Source organism: Planococcus citri, chromosome 3, assembly GCF_950023065.1.
Source record: "Planococcus citri chromosome 3, ihPlaCitr1.1, whole genome shotgun sequence".
NCBI classification, from domain to species: domain Eukaryota; kingdom Metazoa; phylum Arthropoda; class Insecta; order Hemiptera; family Pseudococcidae; genus Planococcus; species Planococcus citri.
Genome location: NC_088679.1, coordinates 36,409,083 through 36,431,903, shown reverse-complemented (window position 1 = coordinate 36,431,903; position 22,821 = coordinate 36,409,083). Strand labels below are relative to the sequence as shown.

The window sequence follows — 22,821 nt, the reverse complement described above, 5'->3', positions numbered from 1 at the left end:
TACGTACATATACATGATAGATATATCGACAAACACAAGACGACAAAACCATTCGGCGTGTAATTTAAATTTGAAAAGGGCATATTGCGTAACATCTGTACAACGCGTGCTATGTACATAAAGCTCTTTTCGTCTTCATCTCCCTCCAACTCGCCCTCGCCTAGTTCTTCCGCTTTTCCGCATTTAGGTGACTTAATCGCGTGCACATACACACAACTTTCCACCAACGTAGGTAGTAGGTACTATAATATACGTAGGTAGCTTTTCCCATCCAAATTCGAATTTTACTCGTATCCTCCTTTGAGCTATACGCGAACCGAAGACGATGCGATGTTCACGTACGACGATGACGTTTTCAAAGTTAATCGACTCGAATTCGAATATGCAAAGCTGGGCCAACTTGCACATATCGTTGCCGAGAAATTCCAATTTATGGCAATATTCGTCACAGAGGAGGTATTTCCATCAACCGATACGAAAAATGACTCATTTTCTTTTCCTGGTTATCGTCTCGTCGAATATTTTATCTTCTTCGAGTGCCATCGTCGAAATAATCATTGAAAAATATCGAAAATTATCAAGTGTCACGAGAAATTCAACGCTAACCTCAAAAAGTACTCCGGTGAAGAATACAATAGGATGAGTATTTCGAAGCAATCTTCGTCTATTATGATTTTAAAACCTTTATTTGAAAAAATATTTTCAGTGAGAATTTGAAATTTGCTTATTAGTTCAAGGTTTTGAAATGTGTGTTGGGCGACTGATGAGTTTATTTAAACAGTCGAGGGAAAAATTAATAAAGCTATAGATTTTGTAGTGTTCTACACTTAAATATCAGGGTGTTTCTTCACAATTTCAATCGTGTAATTTTTCAGGAAATTTGAGTAAAATTCCAACCTATGTAGAATAGGAAACATTTTTTGGCTTACCAGAGAGATCTGTTGAAAAAAATTTTGAAATTTGATTTTCAAAACTCTCTGGGTAACTATCGAGAATTTTCAAATTCAAGACAATTTCATCAAAATATGATTTTTTCACACAAAACGTTATTACTTCTAAACTACAAATGTTCAACACGGAAACACATTCAATAAATTTTCAAGTACAAGAATTTATGGAATTTTTCCCAACTCTCGAACAGACCAAATATTTGACCAAAAAATATTATAAGACATTTAATTGAACAAGAAAAATTCTCATTTTACAAAGGCTACTTCAAAGAAAAAAGAATCACCAAGACTAACGAACATTTTGAACGGAATTTTCAATAAGTCAACACAAATATTTTCCGAAAAATATGTCTACTATTTTGGCCGATATAAAAGTTTCAAATGCAATTTTTCCTCGTGAAATTCTACCAATGCCAGAGTAGTATTTAATTAGTTCCAGCTTTTGTCACACTTCTGTTCGGTCTGTGAAAATTATTTCTCATTATTTTCATCTGCCCACGTCGAAAATTTTCAAATTTAATAAATCCGGGACTGTACCTAAGCTTGAAAATATACAATCTGGTGCTCAATTCACTTAACTGAAATTACCAGACATTTTCGTCATCCCAACTAATTGAAAGTAACTTTCTGAAACGGGGAAAAATTTATTCGCACGACAGTTTTTTTATGGTTTGATTTATTTCAATCGCAAATGAAATGAATCCACGTCTTGAAAAAAAGAAACAATACCATTGTCCTCTGATGTTAGTTTGAATCTCCCTTGGAGTTTGAAGTTGAAGAAAATTGGGGTTTATTGCCTTATTGGGAAAATTTTCAAAAATTGTGACTGTTCTTTCGAAAAGGTGAAAGATATGTCGTTGAATTTTTTCAGCATTTCTCTTTCATTCATTGTTATTGATCTCTCTCTTTCACATCAGAATATTGTGTCGTAAGCTCAACGACTTGATTCAAAAGAAATTCTGCCGGTGTGCCTTTCAAACACCTTAGTTTATTGGAAATAAACGTCGACGAGACAATGGACTAATTATTTTCGGAAATTATGATTTTTTTGAACAAGACAATGGTCCCATGTGTGTGTGAGAAAGTCCACCTAGGGGAATAAATCCTCTGTACGAGTAGATTACTTATGGATTTCATTGACACATATTTCTTTTCTACACATACATACTATGTTGCGTACCATAGTCGAGTTTTTTGATTAGTATGCGCGAACACGTTTAATTTATTCCTTATGTAAGTATATGTAGTATTAAGACATAAATAAAGCACTTTCTTTCGAATACGCCGGTATTTTTCTTATGACCGCCACCGCGACCACCGCTGGCCCTATCGAGAGCCCATGTAAAATATATTTGTATACTGATTTGGTCGGTTAAAACCCTTTAAGCTGTCGCTGTGTCCGAATACGCGGCGGTCTCAGCGTGTCTACAAAGTTTTGAGAAAATAATTACCCGAACGCGAACGGTTGAAAGATGCTGGATGCTGGGAGAGTATAAGGTCGTCATCATTTAGACTTTGATGGACAGATGATGAGAGTGAGAAGATGCCTGCTGTAATGTATCTCTTCTTCACAGATACGCGGAACACGATGGACGTTGTTGTAGTGGTCGCTAAGTCAAATAAAAAACCTCTGGTTGCTCGCTCGCGCGCACATACGCACCGCGTAAAAAAAAAAGATACTTATCGGCAGTTATTTAAGTGAGGTATTTTACCAATTACCCAGACACGATGAACAACGTTGATTGGTCATTGGCGCATGGTACCCTAGAGGAGAGACCACAGCTGTGTCTATCTACGAGTATGTACTACGAGTTCCCCAAATGTGCGGCGCGGTGGCCGCGATAACCAATTACGCACACGAATTTCTGGTCACGCTTTCGGCGCCTTTTTTCATTTTTTTTTTTTTTTTTTTACTCATCTTCGAAATGTTAATCAATAAGATTGGTTGGGTTGATGAGTCTGGTACGTCGTATTTGTGTGTGGTTTGGTTTGGATGAGAGAAAATCATCGCGTCTGGAGGACACTTTAAACAGCGTATAGATATTTAATACGCGTTGCGGTGATTTTACAATCCGCTGTGATCGTGTGTGAGGTATCGGAGACGAGAAATTAGCCTTTCGTGGTACGTCTACCTATCGTGTCAAGAAAGAAAATTATACTTATACCGATGTTTATAAACGTCCGAGATTAGCTTTTTAATATTTTTTATTCTTTCCTGCTTTATCTTTCTTTATATTTTAAATGATTAGTTGTCCGCCTACGAGCTTTGTGATCGCGAATAAATACGAGTAGGTTTTTTTACGCAGCTTTGTAAACGTATAAACATACGAGAAAGATAGATTTATTTCAAATTAGATACAAGTGTCAGATTTCTGCAAAGCAGCACGTGTATCTGTTGTGTACGTTGTCGAGATGAATTATGGCATTTTTAAAGGCGTCGTAGTTAATAATATAAGCGAGATGTACGTACGATAATTACATATGGTGCCGATGATATGAAATTGACGAATAAGGCAAGAATAAACGTTTTGTCAGTTGTGGATATGATTTTTCACTAACCCTTAAGGATGAAAGGGCAGTGTGATGACAAAATTTCAATCAGACTTCAATCCTGAATTCTCTTGGTATAAACAAACTGAAATTTGTATAAAATACTTTCAGAAAATTGTGGTCTCAAAAACACAACAATTATCATTTTCAAAATCCAAGAATGAGAAATTTGTTTTTGAAAAAAAATTAAATCTCACAAAAAATAATACGTTCAATGAGTTAATGACGGACCATAATTGTACATAAAAATATTACCAATGAAAAATTTCTTCAAAAATGAGGAAATATAAGCAATTGGATTGAGCAAGATTAAAGAAGTACTTCATCAAAACTTCGCGGTTACAGCTTTTCAAAATAGAAAATTGGCCCATTATAAAAGTACATGATACAAATAGTAGATGTTTGGGAATTTATGGCCTCCCTTCTTCTACCAAGGAAGGTAGGTACAATACAGGTATAGCTAGGTATTAGATTAGGTACCTCAACTGGCAGAAAAAGTCTTAAGCTGAACAAAGCTAAATCTAAAAAGCACGCAAAAATACATCACCAGCCTAAATTTCAGGTGCTGAAATATACATTTTTTGATTTCTGGTGCATTTTTGAACATTTTTGGACCAAAAATAGAAAAAAGTCAAGATTTTACCAAATTTAATTAAAAAGCAGGACTTTGGCATGCATCCTATTTTCATTTTTTGACTTTCAACTTCCTCCACTTTCTTCTTCCCCGCACATTTAAAAATTATGCAAATTACAAAATTTGAAAATATTTCTACATGTAGGAAATATTTCTCCAAGGAATTCATCAACTATTGCAACGAATGAACCTCAATTTGAGAACATTGGTGAAAAATTATCAAAGAATAAAACCAAAAGTAGGTATTAATAATTTCATTTTGATACGATTCTCCTTCCACTTCACCTCCTAAAAAGAGTTCCTACATCCGAGCCAGAAAAACGTCCAAGAAAATTTATAGTATTTTACACTCCACTCACCTCCCTTTCAGTAATCATCAAAAACATTACTCAATTTACATCTGGTTGAAGTGAAAATTTCAAATCTTGCAAATTCATGTAGAATTGTCCAATTTTGTGATTCTTGACCCAGACAAAACAAAAGAGTTAAATCCGGTCCGGCGGTCCTGTTCAAAGCCCTCTTTGACCACAATTAGTATTACATATAAAGCTCGAAGCTCGAGTCGAAAGTCGGAAACATACGACGACGCTGCGAGGCGATTCGTAGATATTCGTGTTTAGTGTATTTTCCAATTTACACGAAGCATCTGTCGCCAAACGTCTTCCATCTTTTAACGCCTCGTTTAACACCAACGAAAAAAACTAAATTTGGACACCATTCAATGCTCTATACTATAGTGTAATATCAAAGTATTAATAAAGTTTTTCTTTATTTTTCGGTACGAAATAATATAGAGAACGGCATCGCCATCGCCATCACCGTCGCTGTCGCAGTCATCCTACTATGTGATTTATTATCACATAGAAGCCGAATTCTCTCGCCATCGCCACATCTAATACACTTATGTACTTCAAAAAACCGAACTCGGATCGCGTCGCAGACTCTCAGCTCTCGTAAACCAACAAATAATTACAAAAAAATGTCCAACACGAGTCGAACAAGCCCGGCGAAAAAATAATTTTTTTCCTCCTGTGTAGAGATACGGATGCTAAACTAAACACGATAAAGTGAGTAACAAAAATTACCCTCTAACGCGATTATACAAGAGAGAGAAATCCCTTGATAAATTACCATCATTTTTCACACCGTCAATTACATAGAGAGAGAGATATACCTTCCCTCGGATACTTGGCCAAGTTTGATCGCAGACTAGTCAGTGGTCGCGAATTTGCTGGACGCCACGCGCATGTTGTACGTACTCGTATGTATTGAGATTCACGTTACGAGCCAATGAATCATATTCGATTTACCATCAATTACCTGTAATTACGATAGGTTGTGCGGCAATCACGTACCTACTATTTAATACGCGAGATATTTTTATAGGGATCCTCTGCCGCCGTCATGAACATTCCATCGTATTATATTTCATCGTTTTATTATATACGTTACATGTACGTAGAAAATACCTATATTTCTACTCAGATTTTAGAGTAGAGTATGTGAATACGACACATCGCGCTTCTCTTTTCCCCATCTTGTATGCACTATTATCGAGAGTATGTGTGGTGTGCGAGCTGGTAAACTATACAGATATAAGTTTACGTATTAATATAATAAATAACTAATATAGTTATTATCTCATTCACCTTGTTCGCTGATAAGACAAGATGATACAAGAACGCAGCAGGGTAGGTTTATGGAATGTAGCCGCAAGTAACGATGCACACACAGTCATGTAGCATTATACTCGCTTCGCCATCGCCATCTCTTTCCATCTGTTACCCCTTTTCGTTCATCTCGATTTGTTTTTCTCACTCGTACACCGAGCACGCGGTCTTTCTCTAACCATGCTCTCTATTCGGCGCACATAACGCCGCTTCGTAAAAAAAAGGTGCGGTTTACATAGAACCAGATACTTCGTACAAGTCTAGGTAGAGAGATACATGCTATATGAGAAGAACACAATTGTAGAAAGAGAGAAACAACCGATAACGACAAGTCCGCGTGCACAACTCGCCCTAATTTTTTTTCATCTTTCTGCCAACCAAACTCACTTCCATATCATCTTCACGGTGGTCATAAAACGTTATATCTGAAATCTGAAGCAAAATCAACTTGATGCATTGTCGACAAATCTTCGATATTAATTTTTCTTTTATAAGTCCTCCTTCTCCTCCCCTTTCGTCACGCTGGGTTTACTGTATTAATCTTTTTGAGTAAAGTGTGTGGTAGAGGTAAACGTAGGTAGGTACGTATTATTACACTAAACGCCTAATTACATATCTTCGGGAACACAAACCATATCGTAAAAATACTAATTTTAATATTATCATCGTGGTAGCATCTGTGTTTTGAAATGATATAAATTTTTTATTATGATGTTTATTTTCATGTCATTTCATTTTTTTTTTTCTGTTTTCACATCGGAGTCATGAGAGACATTCATTATTTTATTAAAAGGTTACTAAAGTAGGTATATCTACAGCAATTGCGTCAACTAATTGAGAAGTGGATTTTGATTATGTACTTAATAAGAAATTCACGACGCAACATTTATCAAATTTTAAGGAGGCAAATTTTTGAATTTTTCATATTAATTTATTTAGATTTTTTTCTACAGCTTTTGTTCAGATATCCTTTCTTTGTATTCCTAAAAAAAAGTTCAGTGGTCAATAAACTTAGATATAATGAAAAAAAAACAACAACAACAAAATTTCACAAGTTTCTGGCTATTTTAAAATTTTTTTTGAAACTGGAAATAATGACTAAAAAGTTGGCACGACTGCGTTCTGAAATGTTCTAAAATGTTTCCTCAGTTTCAGGAATGATATCTTTAAATATTTTGTAATAACCACAGTTTTTTCAATAAAATGTCCTCTAGCTCTTTCAGGGCTCAAATTACCCCTCCAATGATATCTTGTGAGCTGACATTTTTTGTGGGTAATAAATTTCAACTCAAAATTAAGGTCTCTGCAGAATTTAGTGAAAATTCGCCGACTTTGGGTGATGCACCCTAAAATTTTAAAACAAAAATAAATTAGTGCCTGATGAGTAGAGAAGGGGGAATGGTGCATATTACGCTTTCCAGTCTGCCCTCTCATGGAAACATAATAATGCAAAAAACACAAAAAAAAAACAATCTCATTCAATTTCCTGACTACAGTTCTTTCTTAAAACAAAAAAACAAAAAAAAACGGATACTTTACTGTATGTATGTACACTCGTGAAATATCATTTCAACAAATACCGCACATCCGAACCTAATTTACGATTTTGTTGAATTTTTCTCAATGCATTTCTCATCCAGTGTGATTTAACTAATTGGTTAATCGAGAAAAAAAAATAACATCAAAAAGAAAAAAAAATTAAAAGATGAAACAAAACCGACACTTTGAGAAAAAAAAACTAGTTAAGACGAATATAAAAAGAAAAAGAACTAAAGATACGAAATTCGGCCCGAGGAAAAGAACGCAGAGGGAGTAAATACTATACAACGACGTATGGAGAATTGAACAGAGTAGGTGGTAAATATTGGAAGATGGCGATATTGCCGAAAATGGAACGAGAGATCGTATATAGACAAACGAGTCTTTCAATGAGAATAATAAATCTTGAAAAATAATTAAATTCCGAAGTTATCGACAAAGCGACGTTTGAAAATGATAAGTGCTATAGGAAAACGAGCACTACAGCAAATGAAGAACGAAATGAGAGATACTGCGATGATTTTTCCTTCCTTTCGGTAGAATTCAAAAACTTTTTTCGATTCGTTGGCGAAATAAGTAGCAACGATAAAGGAAATCTACCAAGTACGGAGAAGAGCTCTCGATCGTTTAGAATATGCTAACATTGACCTATTTATACGCCAGGTTTAGAAAAAAAGAAAACCTATACGGAAAACTAAGCGTGTTAACGTAATTTTTTTTTTTCGCCGACATCGACATAGCTGCGAAGCAACGATGGATGCTTTAATGTGCGCTGAAATTAAGCTGTCTGCTGTGTTGACGAGATAGAAGCGTTAAATCTTCGCTGCGAAAGCACATCAGGCAAATGATATTTGAAATTTTATCGCGTAATGGTCTCGTACCTACACCTACCGATAAAGGGTAGGTAAATGGAGGGAAAAAACCACTCGGCACGAATCTTGATTTCGATCAAGAATTAACAAAAAGCCACCGGTCGCGTTTTGTTTATTCCACTCACGAAAAACTCTCGAAGCGGTCAGGATTAATAGCGGAGTTTTACCAAGCAGGAAAAAGTAAATAAGCCTAACGGAGCTTTTATTTTGAGATTTTCTTAGTTGACTTTGCGCATTGTACACCCCACGAGGTGACCGAGACACCGACGATGTCATGCCATGCCAACGATATTAAGTGCTCGTTTGCACCTGGTATCGGCTGCCATGGCGTTGTTTTATGCGACCGTGAAAACGGTTATGAAAACGAGACGAGTAATTAAGAGACGAGAAGGCGAAATAATTACTACCAAAATGCCAACGTTTTTTTTTTCTCCTCCTGGTTCTTTCTCTTACCTACCTATTCATTTCATTACATTTATTCGCGGTAATCGTCAAACGAAACGAGAGTATTTTTATAATTAGTATTGTATAAGGATGAAAAATCTCGGTAGCTGCGAAGAGTTTGTAATGAAGATGTATATGGCCTTTCAATTGATGAGAAGATTTATAGTTAAGCGATGTGTTTTATGGTGTAAATTAATTATATTGCGTGTGAATCAAAGAGCTCGTAAATCATTCGCGTAGTCGTGATTACAATGTCAATGTACTGTGTGTGTGCTGTGCCTGTGCCTTTTGCCTCGGTCTATACCGAGCCATTGTCATGTATACGAGGTTCTCAATAGTATCTTACGAGTATACATATATGATGCTGCTGATGATCATTTTCATTACGTTGCGTAGTTCTGATTATAGTAACGGTCAAACAAAGATATTTTAATCGAGTAAAAAGAGATACCACGTTTGAAAAAAAAATAATAATCAATTTTTCCCCTGTCGTTGTATCAGCAAAGAGATAGATTCCAAACGTGAACATCTCGAGTTTCTCAGTCCATGAAATTGATACTTTCCTCTCCGACTTCACTTTCCATAGTGAAAAATTCCTCGGCAATTTTAAAAAATGGCAAAATTATAGAGCCTATTAATCAACTAGATGAGCTACATAAATCAATTTCCTCTCTTTTCTTCGAAATAGTGTGAACAATTTACTGATCAGTTTTTAAACAGTAAATCTTTTGAAAAATAAGAATTCGTTTTTATTGTAGACTCTCAAAACATGAGAAAATTGATACATACAAATAATTCGGAAAAATTTCCATTTCGAATAACACAATTCACGTATATCAGTGTCTGTATTTAAATAATCTAACTTGTTAGAAAAAATATTGAGTTATGGAAATGGGTGAAACGAAAAACAAAAAATTTTATTTGAATTTTTTTTTCATTCTTTTTAAATTTGTAAGAAAATATACTTAATGCAAGTAATCAAAATCCTGATATGTAATTCGAAAACATTTTTTTAAAAATACGAAACCAAAATTTAAAAAAAATTGCCCACTGGATAAAATGATACTTGTCAAAATTTTGAAAAAATGGACTGTTTTTTTACTGTAAAGAAAAAACACATAGGTACCTACCTATAAAACAGAATTCCGAAAAAGCTATAAAAAATTTCAAAATTGAATCACACTTCACAAAAAAATAAATACCTACCTACTTACCAACAATGTATTTTTTTGAAATGAAAGAGAAAATTTTACATTTTTGCACAAAAAAAGTGATGTTTTTATTGCAAAAAAGTTTCTCAAGTTTTTTCATCACCAACATAATAACGCTGACAATGAAAAATTATCTCCGATCGAATAATGTTTGAATACTCGATTAATCGATTGCAACTTTCAAATTAGTCACCACCACACAAATAAACTGCAGAAAAATTTCAAAAAATTGATTTAGGCGGATTCGCCTATTTTACCTGACTGTATAATAGCTTTTGATCAAATGTTCGTTTAAAAATTAATTTTTCAATGAATTTGTAACTAATTGTCTAGGGCCCTTAATTGAATCCTGGGCCCAATCACCCTTTTCTCCTCACGGTCCTGATAAAAAAAAGAAACAACCAAAAGCAAGAAATTTTTTAAGCATACCAATTAAAAAATTTCAATTCGTTCATAATTTTCACTTTCCATTTCACCTTCCCTGTTTTCAAAATACTTTACCACCTGACAGAACTGGCTAATAGAAGTAAAATTTGCTCTTAGCTTCGCTCGATCTATCTAGCAATACCTGTTTTTGAGAAAACAAGAGCTACAACTCGAGCGTTTCTCCAAATAATGCAGACAAATAAATTTCACACGAGGTTATTTTCATCATGAAGACGAATGATGAAAACTGTATAACAGCTCAACAGTTGAATCTTTCATTTAAAGCGCATTCGAAAATAATGTTACAAAAATACAATCAAATTCTAACCCTATAAATCATTTTCATTCTCTTTCCCTACAAAAAACTTGAATGATCACTCTAACTCAATCAGACGTTTTTTTCTCTTCAAATTACAGCCTTTCTAATTTCACTGGAGTGCTAGAGTTCCATCAAGAAGAGACTCTAAATGCTCATAAACACATCATAGCATCATTATACTTCTTAATGTCTAACTCAAAAATAAAAATTGAAACATGAAATAATTTTCGTGAGGAAAAAGTATTATTTTAATGTTTATAGAAATTCCAGAAATAAAACAGTAGGGCCAGCTACCTGCGTGTAATTTACCCGTAGACCGATCCAATAATCTATTAAGTTTATCCACGACATACCCTAATGACCTAACACACGTTAAATGTTACTCATTAAAGGTGAGCTGGCGAGGTTATACAAACAATCCACCTCCACGATTGTCGTCTTCTTATAAGCCCTGCATTACGTAGGTAAGGTACATATCTTAAAAAAAAAAAGATAACGCAGTGGGTACAAAAAAATCGGCGCTCTTGGGTAAAAAAAAAAGCAACGCGAGCATTTTTCCACATAATCAAAATTCAATTTATCATACCACCTTATTGTATACTATATGGAAACCTATTAAACCTACAAAGTATCTTCTCATGATTAGCAACCGGATATTTTACTCTCAAAGTATCCCGTAATTATACGATTATTAGACGGACAAGGCAGGCGAACACGTTATTATAAGATAGGCGAGCGAGTGCGCCTAGCAATACTTTTAGCTCACGGCGCACACATTGGTACCTGATTATATCCCCTCGTCTAAAAGAACCTTAAACGCGTTTCTTTAATGAATGACCACCACGTAGCAAAGCTACCAGTCCCACCCCCCCATGGATGTCGGCACATTACTCGCCTTTAAAGGACTTGTCTTTTGTTTTGTTTTCTAAATAACAGATATATACAGAACGAATTCGTCGAGTTGATGTAAAAGAGTGTTACCGGTACCTTAACAAGATCGCCACATCCGATGGATGGGGGACGAAGTGAAGAGACCTAAAAAGAATGAACCAGAGCTGAGAAATAGATAGAGACAGAGAGAGTGAAAAAAAAAGGGATTCTCAGAAACCGGACCGAATTTTACAACAATCGAATCCATCTCTCTGTTCAACGTGCGCTTAAGTAGAGTGCATTAATTTATGAAGTTTCGCTGTCATTCTACTATTTTACTATACAAAAAGACGTGTTTGTGTTTTGGCTTACACACTATATTTTTTCATCTCCCTGCTCTCTAAATATGAAACAGTGAAATTTTACTGCTTTACAGTTGAATTTCACTGCTTTAGGAAGGCAAAATGTCGTGACTGCAAATGGCAGTAAAACGGTACTGCCAGAAACAGTAATTTGAAAATACTGTTTACAACAGTTGTTTTTACTGCTTATTCCAGTAAGTATTTCACTGATTCAAAACAGTAATTATGATAAATGACTGTTTCAAAGCAGTAAATTTTTTACTGCTTCGAAACAGTGAATTTTTTTATTGCACTGTTTTAAGCAGTGAATTTATTTGAGTAATATTTTTACTGAATTAGTCAGTAAAATGTTGAAATTACTGATTTAAGCAGTAAAATTTTCTGTTTAAATCAGTAATTTGAATTAATTTTGATTTCAACTGTATATTACATATAATGCAGTTTCAATTTTAATTTACGATCAACATTAATTGTAAATTAAAATAGAAATTGCATTATAATATATAGTTGAAATAAAAATTAATTCAAATTACTGATTTAAACAGAAAATTTTACTGTTTAAATCAAAAATTTCAAACTGAATTAAATTGGTGACGTAATATTGATTCATCACTCAACTTCGCAGTATGAAATATTTAACAATTGTGCGTAATCGAAATTATCTATTTTATAGAAAAAAATATACAATAAATTACAAACAATTCCGGTATAATAAATTATCAATTATTTACAAAATTTGAAATTTTCAAAATTTTCTTTTATTTAAAACATATTTCACAGAAATTTTTAAACTTATTTCGCAGAAATTACAAACAGTTCCGGCATACCCAAGTATATTAAATTTTCAATTATTTACAAACTTTAAAATTTACATATTTCGCCGAAATTAAAATTCCGGGATACATATTCAATTTTCAATTATTTACAAAGTTTGAGATTTTCGAAATTTTCTTTTACTTTGAACATATTTCGCAGAAATTGAACTTTTTTTTCGATTCTTTCACTATATTTACAGAAATTTTTTTCATAAATTCCCGAGGAAAGGCCATTATGGTGGATAAGTAGGGCGAATCTGCCCGCGAGAGCATTAGGGTTGATACTTGCATGGAACGTGGGTACCATTGAGCACCCTTTCTCAGGAAAGTTTCAGATCCCTAGACCCCCGCCTACCGATGTATTTTCGATCGCTAAAAAACATGTATTTTTTTCAAAAAAAAATTTGAGGTGGGCCGTGGTCAAAAATTGAAAAAACTTACAGAGGTGGTAAAAATGGATTCTGGTATAAATTATTGTTTTTGGTAAACAAAGAGTCGTTTCCATATGAATCGAACGCCCCGAACACGAATATGACGTCTAATTTTATGCTACCCTCATCCACACCCCTCCAGTGCCTCTCCCCCACCTCAATTTTTACTAGGTATATCAAAAGTTGAGCTATTTTCATAATATTGGTGTCGTTTCCATATGAATGGAACCCCCGAACACGACTACAAAGTCCAATTTTATGCTACCCTCATCCACGCCCCTCCGATGCCTCTGTCTCCTTATCAATTTTTACTAGGTTAAAAGTTGAGCTATTTTCGTGGAAACGACTCTTCGTTTACCAAAAACAATAATTTATACCAGAATCCATTTTTACCCCCTTTGTAATTATTTTCAATTTTTGACTACGACCCACTTCAAATTATTTTTTGAAAAAAATATATGCCTTTTAGCGGTCGAAAACACATTTAAAAATCCTATTCCCATTTTGGTGCCAAATCATGGGCATCGCTAAAACAGACAGCAAAGCTTTAAAAAACTCCATTTTGAGGGGACAATATGGGAGGGGAGGGGAGGGGAGTGAAAATTTTTGTGGGGATATCTCTTATAAATGTTCACAACACCTCACCTTCTACAAATTTTTTCAAAAATCCTAAAAATCGTTTCACATGGGGCTGAAAAAATATTTTTTATTGTAAGTTCAGAAAATGGTGGACTTTTCAAAACCGGGGGGGGGGGGCTCTAAGGATCTGGAGCTTTCCTGACCCACCTTCCATGCAAATATCAACCCCGATGCTCTCGCGGGCAAATTCACCCTACTTATTCACCTATGGCCTTTATTGTTTTGAAAATTTAGAGAAATTTTCCCCAAAAATTTCCAGAAACTTCCCACTAAGAATCACACAGAACATACCTACTTGAGTACAAACGTTTTAAATTAAATAGGTTTTTGCTTAGAATACTTAAGTAAAATAAAATTATACCTATGCATACCTACATATAATGAACTAGAGGACAATATCAAAGCATCGATTAAAAATTATAGGTAAAATTATAGGTACACACTTACATTAACTGGGCAACATTAATAACGTATTCAGGGAGTTAACAGACGCAAATATTCTACAGTCTTTCTTTTCTTGCACAATCGCGTCTATGAAGTTGAAGAAATACCGCAGTTCTGCTGCGTATTCCACGTTGAAGACGTAATGTACCTTCCACAGCATGCTCACCGCATATAGTGCCGTGCTTTGGCTCGGTAGCTGAAATGCTCTTCTGTCCGCGATTATAAAGAAGCTCGTAATTTTCTGAGGTGCATCGTGGGATGTTATAGCGAGCAGTGATGGCTGCACTACATCTATAGGAAGAGTTTTGAGAAATTCATCGACACTACTGCCATTCTGGAACAAATCAGATGACATAAGTTGACTAACACGTCATTATGCACACAAAAGTAACAGAATCTATATAGGTAACACTCACAGGTAGAATTCTCATAAATTTTTCATTTGGTAATTTTGACGATGTTGCAGTACTTTTTTTTCTCTTCACACTAAAGTTAGCTTTGGGTAGAATTTCAATGAGCAAAATCAGAGCTTTCAGATTATCTATGCAAAAACAAAGAATTTATACAATGCAGTTACCGACATAGGTACCTACTACCTACCTAATAAAAAAAAAATGAAATTGACTGTATAGGTAATTATGTAACATGTGCAAACAATTGGTTCTAATTTACCATCAGTAAAACTCTCGGCAGCTGCAAATTTATTAGAGTGGTGTTTCGCGGCATATTTTAGGATCTTTTTGACATACGTGACTGGAAAGACAGATAAAATTCCATCTTTCCTGTGAGTTATCTTTAAACTTTCAAATTCTTGATGCACCTAGAAAGAAGTAATGAAAAAGACGATGTTGAAAAATCAGGCTAAAAAGCACCCTAAGCTTACACAAATTACACGATCATTTTATAAGCTTACGAATTCACAATTAAAGTCCAGCATCCTGGGAAATTTCGTCAAAATTTGCGTAATGGTGGGTGTAGTAGGAGGTGTTTTATCATTTGCATCAACTGGCTGAATTGGTGTGTTGATGTACTCCCGGCGATATATGAAAGTATCTAGCAACCATTCTTCGATCATTTTTTTGTTTTGATTAGCAGGGTTGGTGTTGAGCATTAACTGAACCTATGTGCAACAAATCAGAACTGATTAACAACAACAACAATATTATTTATTTAAAGAAAAGTTGATGCTGAATGAATGAGAATATTTTGATCTCAAAATGCAAAAACTGAAAAAATGTCTCCCCGCGTTTATGTAGAGAAAATGTAGTGAAATGCACTCAAATTTACATAATATCCACCTATACAATATGAACTTTGAGATCTTTCATCAGGAGGGGTGGACGAGAACTTATTGGAAATTTTCTTTTCGAGATGCCTGAAAACGCATTTTTCTAATGTAAGGAGTTCATTTTTTTGGTTTTTTAAATGTTAGAATTAGAATGATGTTTTTTTAGGAAGTTAATTTTGAAAAAGAAAAAAGATCAAGCTCGAGCGAAGGCAAAAGCGCTTGCAAATTCTCGCAAATTCGTATTTCGTGAGGTATAAAAACGATTTTTTTTTTTTTAATGCCAGGACGAAGAGTTTATTTTTTGACTTTTTCATAAAATTTCCATCTTAATTTTGAAAAAAAAATAAAAAAAAATAGAACAAGCCTGAGCAAAGTGAGAGCAAAAGCTTTCGAAAATTTGTGTTTCAAAAAGTAAAAATAATGTTTTTCTTTTATCGGAGCTACTTTCAGCACTGCTACAGCGCCGAATTCGAGTGAAAGTCAGTGTAAAAATTGGTGTTGAAATCAAATTTTTACTGGGATTTTTCAAAGTTCCCCCTATAACCCATCCGCCCCTGTTGATCAGCTCAGCTCTTTACATAGTTAAGTATTTATTTTTAAAAATACATACTTTCAGTTCAATTGCTGAAAGATCTTGATTATTCTCCTGTAATATGCTTTCCAAATTCTGCTTCTTTTTTTTTGCACAAACGTTTTTCTTTTTTTCTGACGGTAAATATTTCCTTGTATTTTCTAATCTATAATGTAGGAAGCCCTTCCCAGATTTGGGGTCATAAAAGTGTTCCTGTAATGAAAAATTTACATCAGTTGATCAACAGGAAAGCAAATGGTATAATACCTACACCTAAAATTATGTTACGTCTAATAAAGTAGGTATACTTACACAACCAACAGCACCAATTGGATTCTTAAGAATCGCGAATTCTGTTACAATTGCTCTAGCGAGAGCCCATTTTGCTAACGATGTTGGATATCTGTAAAGGTAATGATAAAATTAAGTTGCATTGTTTGATTTTTTTGAATTTTTTAAAATAATGTATTTCACTAAGTAATTGAAAATTTCTTACGAGCCAGCTACGTTGATCAATTCAGCAACAAGTATGCGAACCAAATTTCTCCGTATTTTTTCATCCATCTTATTGTCGTCAATTGCTCCCAAGATCGCCTCACCTTGTGGGTGCTGTTGTAAAAAATCTCTTAACGAACTAGAAGACTGGAAAATGTACATAAAATAAAATTTGCATTTAATGTAATTAGGTATTTTCTAAAATGCAATTTAACAGGCAGAAAAACTCACAGTAAACAGGGAATAGTCAATAGTATTTTCCTGATTTAGGTTTGGTATAAAGTCATCTCCAGGTTGCGACGAAGAAGGTTCCTCGTAACTCGTTTCCTCGTAATTCGTTTTGTCAGCAGTTTTTTCACCCTCAAGTGAAGTAGTATCTTCACTATGATTAGCTGTTGATACCAGAGAATCGGATGTTTGACTTCGAGCAGTATTGCTTAACGCATCTACAGGTTTTAGGATGCCATCATCGCCAATAACGTAGATACTCTCCTGAAAAGATCCAGAATATCATTAATAGGCAGAACATTTTTAAACATACCTATTAGGTACCTATCTACTTCAATCAATGCCTCTAGGAGAAAATAAGTATAAAATCAAACTACACCAAAACAGATCAAAGTATTTCCAAAAAAAAAAACTTATATACCTATAGTTGTAAGTTCAAGGTGTTCAGCGTTTTTGAAAATCTCAAATTTGCGCTGCCCAGAAAAAATCTGTCACCGGAGGGGGGAAGGCGAAGAAAAGACAAGCTATGCTATTTGAGAGGATGGGTGCATCGTCCTTTTGCCGACGAAAAATTGTAATTTTGTCCCAATAATCAAAATTTTAATGTGCTGAGCACTGTGATATCAAAAAAATTAAAAAATCCAATGGTTCTGTTCCGAAAAAGTGAAAAAATTGTATTTTTCATACACTTCGAGTATTATGAGTATTTTTGGAATTTTTCTGTTTAATTTTCAATATTCTTAACATTTGTAAAAGTAGGATCATGATTGGCCCGAGCAAAGCGAGGGCAAAAGCTTCGGAAAATTTGTGATTTTTTGAACAGTAGAAAACAACAAAAGTTTTAATAAAAGAATTCGGTTTTTCGGATATCAACAATTTTCAAATTTATCATAATTTTTTCGATATTGCAACTCTGTAGAAGAGAACCAAATTGACCTAAAAGCTTGGTTCTGTTCTTAAAAAATGAAAAACTTGCATTTTTCATACGCTTTGAGTATTATGAGTATTTCTGCAATATTAAAATTTTCTGTTTAGTTTTCATATTTCTTAAAATTTTCAAAAGCAGTAGTTTGAATGAACCGAGCGAAGCGAGGGCAAAAGTTTTGGAAAATTTGTGATTTGAAAAGTAGAAAAACATCGATTTTAATGTAGCAATTCGGTTTTTCTGACCACAATTTTTTCTCAATTTTATCAATGGTTTCTTGAGATTCCAAGTGAAAAGAAACGAATCAAATTGGCTGAGCGAAGCGAGGGCAAAAGCTTTTCAAAATTTATAGTTTTAAGAAGCAAAATAGCAATAATTTTGATGTGAAAAGTCAATTTTTCCACCACTGACATTTTTAAAACTTTGAACAAAAATACTTTCCAAGCACAATTTGAATAATTCGTGAAATAGAAAACAACAAATTAGCCCGAGCGAAGCGAGGGCAAAAGCTCTTGAAAAAATAACAATTTTGAAAATAGATCAGTGATTTATTCGGCAAATAAACGGCTTTGCCGATGAATTCCGACGACACAGAGTCGACTTGGATGACTGAGACAAATAGGACGACTAGGACGACTTGGACGACTGAATTTTTGACTGGGGAGCGACTCGCCCCCCTCGCCTTCCCTTTGCGACGTCACTGTTAGTATCTAAAAAAGTTTCTGTATCAAAGTTCATATCTGGACTTCAGGTAAATTTTTTCATATTATAAATTTTTAAATATTCCAAACATACCTAAGTACCTACTTAACAATGTTTAGGATTCCATTCAGATCAGAAGTAATAAATTGATAATTTTAGATTTTTAAAAACTGTGTAGGATAAAAAACTCATCTTCTTCGCTATACCCACATGTAGTTAAATAATTCCTCTTCAGCAAAAATAAAAATTGAAAAAAATAAAAAAAAAATTGCGACCAGCAATCAAGTTTGTATGTATCTAAAAACATTTCTGTATCAAAATTCATTTCTGGATTTCAAGTAAAATTATTTTAAAATCATAAAATCAAAATGTTTTAAATATGTAAGGTGCACCGGGGGAAGTTGGAATTCGGGGTAAGTTAGAAAACTTGCTCTAGCGCCTAGAGGTTTATATCTGGCGAAGTACCACTAAAGGTGACTTGAGGGTACTACCCCTACTTCATCACGGTATAAAAATTTTCGCGATTCAGTTTCATTTTAGATGTCTTTGGTTCAATTGTATTTTGTTGTTGTTTTGAACTTATTTTGAATTTGGTCTAAAATACAGATTTTCTATTTCTTAGTTTTTCGCATATAGCGGACGAACCGTGCGTCCTAGTGAAAATCTGATGAGAGTAATCTCAAAGAGAATTAAATTCTCTACAATTTTGTTATTATGCAATTTTTCTAGGACGCTCGGTTTGTGATCTACGCCTCTGCAAAGTTTAGCCTGTTCTGACTTCCCCCAATTGGGGTAAGTCAGGACAGTTTATATTTTATTCCACTGAGCGAAAGCTACTGTGTCAATTGCGCTCAAATTTTTACCATAGGTTAAGAACCCTTATGGGAACCTACATAATAAATTTGATCCATATTGGTTCATTAGAAGGGGAGTAACAGCTGGTCAAAGTTGAAATTGCGAAAAATCATTCTGACTTGCCCCGGTGCACCTTATTCAAAACGTAATTAATAATGTTTACGATTCCATTCTAAAGTAATAATTTTAGATTTTTAAAAACTGTGTGTTTTAAACTGCATTAGTATCACTCAATTTGTTGATAGTTTTTTGTAAAATACACGAAATAATTTTAGTAAATAATACGAAAATTATAAATACTTACTTGAGGACTATTGTTGAATTCAGTGATGAGTTTTAGTAGAGCTTTTGCTGAGCCCATTTTGATACCGATACCAAGTAAATCATCTTGAGAGAGCTCTGGGAAATTTTGCCATCCGATTTCTTGATCTGAAAAAAAAAAGTTAAAAGAAAAATGTATCTAATAATACATATGTGGTTAAATGGGGTGAAATTTTGTTTGTCATTTTATGCACCTATCGTATGTCATAATAAAATATGACGTAAACTGATGAATTGTTCGTCGTGATTGGGAGCACTCCATGTATCTAAGGCTTTATATCTGAGGTTTCGAATTGGTAGAAAAACAGCATTTGATTGATGGTCATTAACGATGGCGTATGCATTGAAAAACGTATCCAAATGCATAGTTCTCCAAACATGAGCATAAACATAAATTTCTGATTGGTCACGAATCACGATCTCTTCGATTTTTGCAAATTCTGGCAATTCTTCCTCGTTTGATAGATTTACGACTACAAATAAACCTATTCGAAATAACCAGCCATCTATTTTAATTTGATTTGTAATCGTAACGTTGCCGTCTGATGAAAATCCCAAATCTTGTAATTTATGACAGCTAAGTGTAGAATTCACTGGTCTAGTGCACAACTGCTCGAATTTGATGTAATGTAAAGGCACATTTTTGCTTCCCCATTTGGCGGATTGTGTGCATTGACCAATTCGAATAAGAGTTTTTGGAGCGTTTTTAAAATTGCAGACAACTTGAGCACGTTTCTTCACTTGACCATGTTTTGCTTCAAAACGCATACACCACATGTTGGACAGAGGACCTGACCATTCTATGCACATCGGATAGTGAGTTAGATGATGAAATTTATTTATGCAGGGAACGTTTGGAAATAAATTGCGATACAACGAAATGAAGTCAATAATTAGCGCGTCCAAATAAGCCAGAAGATTCTTGGTGATCATTGGTGAAAATACCAATTCCATAATTCGTAATAGAAGAACGATTAGATGCATATGTTCATCATCTGGGTTTGGTATTTTGTCAGCGATTAGAAATGGAAAAGTCCGCAACAAGCACCATGTTTGCATTGCCCTCTGACTCAGTGCATGCTCTTTAGTGCTTCGGATGTTTGATTCGATCAAATTGGCAGATGGCTTGTTTTTCATTTCTAAAATACCGTAATGGAATGATGAAATTCGCTCATTTAAATCATCCAATTGAAAGAAATGGGATTCATACACGTAGTGACGAATTACTAGTTTCAGCACCATAGGACCAATTCCACAAAGAATATCGTGCATGGGATCGAAAATCATATTATCAGCAACATGAAAATATTTTAATTCGTTCAGTGGACTTTCTGCTTTTACACCTGTCTGGGATCTCACATCTTGAGTGTTGTTACTTTGAATCAGAGCCAAATGTTCATCATAGATTGCTTTGGTTCTAGGTTCTTGAGGTTCTAGCTGCCCATTAAGTAAATCGGTTCGACTTATTAAACACAGTCTACAAAACATATTTGCGGATGGGCTAAGTAATCCGAATAAGTCGTGCACTGCCAAGCCATCACCACAAAAAGATGCAAGACTTGCTCTAAGAACATAATTTTCATCAGTATTTAGTTGAATTACAATTCCTTCATCACTCTCCAAACTCTTCAGCTCCTGTAGAAATGGCCGGAGGATCTGCTTGAATCCATATTTACGCACGTCTTCATAATAGCATAAAGCTAAAACGTGGATGTTATTCAGCTGAGAATTGATATACGAAGGGAGATTTTGAATGGTATAGTAGAAAGCTCCGATTTTATGCACTCCTTTTTTAGAGGCCAAAGGGTTCACAATTTCCAGTTCATCGTAATATAATTGCAAACGAATCGCATCGGGAAATTTCTGGAAAAATGGATTTGAATCAAAACTTTTACCGTCTCTAAAAGATCGAAAAGTACCATCTTCAGATTTTTTTTCTGTCAAAATGGCATCTTTAATTTCTTGGCTCTGCAAAACCAACTTCAAAACATCAACAACAGGCACGTATTGAAAAGTTTCGTTGATTGTTTTGGGTAAAAATTCGTTTGAAGATCTATCTAAACGCTGATCGATACGTGTGCCCAGAGGGATTTCCTGTGGGTTGACATAAGAGCAGTTTTCACGAAAAGCATCAATCTGGCCATCCAAAGTATCCAAATTTGTAAACGCATCGTTCAAATCGAATTTTTTCAGTAGTTCTGAAACATCTGGGGAATCTTTTTCAATCCCATTATTTTCCAGAAAAGTTGTTAAATGATGCTTCCAAAAGACAGATACATCGGTCAAGATTTTTTGAAGATGATTAATGACAAAACATACTGAAGACGTCGTCATTGAAGATTTGCACTGTAAGTTGACCACCATTTTCACTAGGTACAGACGTAATGAGGAATTCAAATCTTCTGAGTTGTCTTGCAAATTGAATGGTAAAAAATCTTCGGAAGTTACGTAATTTCGTTCATGCGATGTTGAATTGGAATTTTCATACTGATCAGTATCACTTGTATCAGCATCAGTCGAACATGTAGGCACACTGGTAAATGGTGTCGTATTCGCATGAGTTGACTCAATGTGCTGACGAAGCGTTTTAAAGAGAGCAAAACTCTTGTTGCATCGATCGTAGGTGCAAGGGAATCCGTTTTCGATATTTTTAGTGAGATAATATCCGTGGTAGTATTTTAAATGTGATGTCCACTCCTTTATTCCATTGCAATACTGCTGACAAGAGAAGCAACGCAATGGCAGCATTTTTCAGTTTGTCTATGTACAGTGACAGGAACAGCACGAAGAGTAGGTACGAGTTTCAGTTTTTACCAACTTTAGGACAGCAGAACACTTGAAAAAAAAAAAAAAAAAAAAAATAGAATTTTGGTAAAATTTGCAATAAAAAAAGCATGTCTACTAGAAAATGTACTAAAATGTGTTAAAATTTGACATAAAAATGCTTCAGTTTATAGAGTAAATAAGCACTACCAAAAGTTAATAAAATTTATGAAAAATTTAGCAAAATTGAGCTCGAATCGCATATTATACATATAATCGTCATTGAAACTTCTAGACGCAAATATAAGAGCTTAAAAAAAACTCTAAATCATAAGAAAATGACGAAAAATGAAATTATTTCTCATTTTTCATTAATTTTAAATTTAAAAGTTTTTTTTTTCAATTTTGGCTTTTTAATTTTACAAGGCAATCTCTTGAGGTGTCCGCCTGCGGTTTGAACGGGACCGCGATTTTTGGAAAGAGCACGTTCTAAAACC

At 34.4% G+C, this 22,821-nt stretch overlaps 1 protein-coding gene across 5 annotated transcripts in view; it reads right to left on the bottom strand.

Moving 5' to 3' along the window:
* The window catches only part of LOC135840708 (glypican-1-like), a 149,391-nt gene that overhangs the window by 108,223 nt on the left and 18,347 nt on the right, over positions 1-22,821 (bottom strand). For 2 of the 5 annotated variants that reach the window (XM_065357360.1, XM_065357362.1), the window contains exons 2-10: positions 19,545-19,669; positions 16,762-17,022; positions 16,532-16,677; positions 16,348-16,438; positions 16,075-16,248; positions 15,090-15,296; positions 14,849-14,996; positions 14,593-14,717; positions 12,497-14,510 (exon numbers count right to left, since the gene is read on the bottom strand). The exons of 1 other annotated variant lie outside the window; for it this stretch is intronic. In XM_065357360.1, coding sequence (XP_065213432.1) covers positions 14,181-14,510; positions 14,593-14,717; positions 14,849-14,996; positions 15,090-15,296; positions 16,075-16,248; positions 16,348-16,438; positions 16,532-16,677; positions 16,762-17,022; positions 19,545-19,669 — 1,607 coding nt within the window. In that variant the 3' untranslated portion in view covers positions 12,497-14,180. Of the gene's footprint in view, positions 1-12,496; positions 14,511-14,592; positions 14,718-14,848; positions 14,997-15,089; positions 15,297-16,074; positions 16,249-16,347; positions 16,439-16,531; positions 16,678-16,761; positions 17,023-19,543; positions 19,670-19,755; positions 22,397-22,821 lie in introns of those variants that run through there. 2 more of the 5 variants (XM_065357363.1, XM_065357358.1) reach the window with 2 other exon arrangements.